Here is a 2,347-nt window from a genome sequence, read left to right as displayed (position 1 = left end):
TTTTGGCCTCTTTTTTCTCAATTTTTTTTTTTATCAGAGGTCAATCCATCATCAAGGAAAACAAATGACAAAAAAAAAAAAAAAATGTACAAGTTTTGGTTATGATATATATCTAAGAATCTCTCCTCTACCTTAGTGGGAAAAAATAGCAAAGGCTGAGGAGTTAAAATGTATATTTTTTGTTTTCCTCTTTTAAACCTAAAATTATATATCAAACCCTTTTTTTTTCCTTCTATATCCATTTTCTTTTGACCTAATTTTGTGATTGACTCAAGTAATTCACTGGAATCCTCCATGGAAACATGTTCAAGATTTGTGCATTACTACACAAAAACTCCATAGCTTTGTTGATAAATTCCCCACTATTAATAATAATCTTTCTTCTCCCATTATTATGATCATCATCATCATTATCTTGATGATCTTCTTCTTGTTTTGGATCACATCTTAAAAGGCTTATGTAAGTCTCCAAATCATGAACACAAGAAGGGTTTTGCATGTTGAAGAAATCAAGAACCAATTCAACTCCAACATGTTCATAGCTATTATTACCACCTCCATTTAAGAGTCCTCCAAAAACCCTAAAATTTTCATTGAATAAAACACCTGGCATCTTTGTGATGGGATCATTCACATTCACAATTCTTAAAACTTTTACTCCCAATTCTTCACATCTTTTTTTGAAGCCTGAATTCCCAACTCTTGGACCTCCAAAAGAAAACACTGAAACTGGTACCACTTCATTGTTTGTTCTTCTATTCAACCCTAACTCAGCTATGTCATAAGCTAGAAGAAGAGCTAATGCACTTCCCATGCTATGCCCAGCCATGGTTATGCTCACTTCTTCCTCTTTGTACTTGTTTAGTAGCCTTGACACTTCTGATAATAGCTGCTCTCGGCAGCTCTCGAGCCCGAATTTCATGCTCGTTTCTTCGCTCGTGTAGAGTGTTAAGAATCCTGACTCAACCTGGAAAAATATTAAATTTACCGTAAGCCATCGAGTTTTAAGTTTTTGAATAGTTTGTCCAATTTTATTACTACTGTTTTCTCAATGTTGAATTTCAAGTAATTGATTGGAACTCATCCTTTTAACCTTTTAAATTCTTCTTGAACAATCTAAATTATTGATATTTAAGTGATTCCTTGTTAGGTCTTTAAAGAAGGTAAAAAAAAAAAAAAATAGATATATATTTAAGCTTTTGGATTCATGAAGTTATATTAACAAACCTTGACGTCAGGCCGATGATTATGGGGATCGAGGCGGGCGAGCGTGAGGGAGCTCATGAGATTAGCAATCCATTCTGGGTTGGTGACGGTACCTCGGAAAGTGATGACGATATCTCGTCGTCCAAGTCTCTTGCTGGTTTCATCGGAGGAGACGGCAACGTACCCGATCCACCGACCACAAGATGGCGGGGAATTTTGGATGGGAGAAATATTGATATCCGGTGGGGTAGCATAGATGTATTTAGTAACTTCATAACCTGAACTCTCCAACCCCACTTCCCTCAACAAATTCTTCTTCCCAAACTTGCAGGTCAAATACCGTTTGGAGTTTGGATCAAGATCGAAAGCTTTATAACAAGCGGTAACGAACTCGCCGTATCGGATAATTTCACGTCGCAGAAGCGGGTGAAGCGTGGGCTCCATGAGATCTTCCCAGTCATTGCAGCCATGAATCTGCCGCCACAAGTGCGCCAAACTGGCCACCTTGTGAACCATGGCGGCCGCAGCAGCGGTAGAACAAGAAGAAGAAAACACATCCATCAACGGTACCAATACCAAAGAAGACGAAACCGACAACCGTCGAGAAGACGACGACAATGACAAAACATTATTGGGTTTTATCGGGATCAAGACTTGTCCAAAAGAATGAGACATAGGACGAGTTGTTTCAAAAAATGTGACATGATTGGGAATTGAATTAAGCTTCAAAGTTGTAGCAGCCATTAGAGGAAATTAAGAGTGAGAAAGGAAGAAGAAGAAGAGATATAGAAAGAGAGAAGGGTGCGAGTTTCTCAAAGGATAATGAAAAGGGAGACAGACATGTATATATAGATAAAGGTAAAGAGAAATGACCAAAAATTTTTAAAAAATAATAATAATTAAAAATAAATAAATAAAAGAGGATTAAAAAGGTACAATGTGACTGAGGGAAATAAAGCGGAAGCCATATGTTTGGCGAGCGTTTTGACTGATAATTCAAAAACTTTTTTCCTTTTTTTTTTTTTTTTTGGGAGTTTGTTCTTCTGAGAAATTAATAATATTTTATTTGGTCGGTACCATAAAACTTCTTCATGCTTGTAATCTCTGTTGCGGCCAAAGAACTACAAATCCAAAATAAAAT

General features: G+C 36.6%; 1 protein-coding gene across 1 annotated transcript; it reads right to left on the bottom strand.

Moving 5' to 3' along the window:
* Nucleotides 1-253: 253 nt before the first annotated feature.
* On the bottom strand, nt 254-1,980 carry LOC120076384 (galactolipase DONGLE, chloroplastic-like). The gene is made up of 2 exons (XM_039030198.1): nt 1,228-1,980; nt 254-967 (listed from the first exon to the last, which is right to left on the bottom strand). Exons 1-2 carry the CDS (start codon nt 1,948-1,950, stop codon nt 254-256), a joined length of 1,437 nt encoding a protein of 478 aa, XP_038886126.1. The 5' UTR covers nt 1,951-1,980.
* Nucleotides 1,981-2,347: the final 367 nt, after the last annotated feature.

This window comes from Benincasa hispida, chromosome 1, assembly GCF_009727055.1.
Source record: "Benincasa hispida cultivar B227 chromosome 1, ASM972705v1, whole genome shotgun sequence".
NCBI lineage: Eukaryota > Viridiplantae > Streptophyta > Magnoliopsida > Cucurbitales > Cucurbitaceae > Benincasa > Benincasa hispida.
This window is presented reverse-complemented; position numbering and strand designations above follow the sequence as displayed.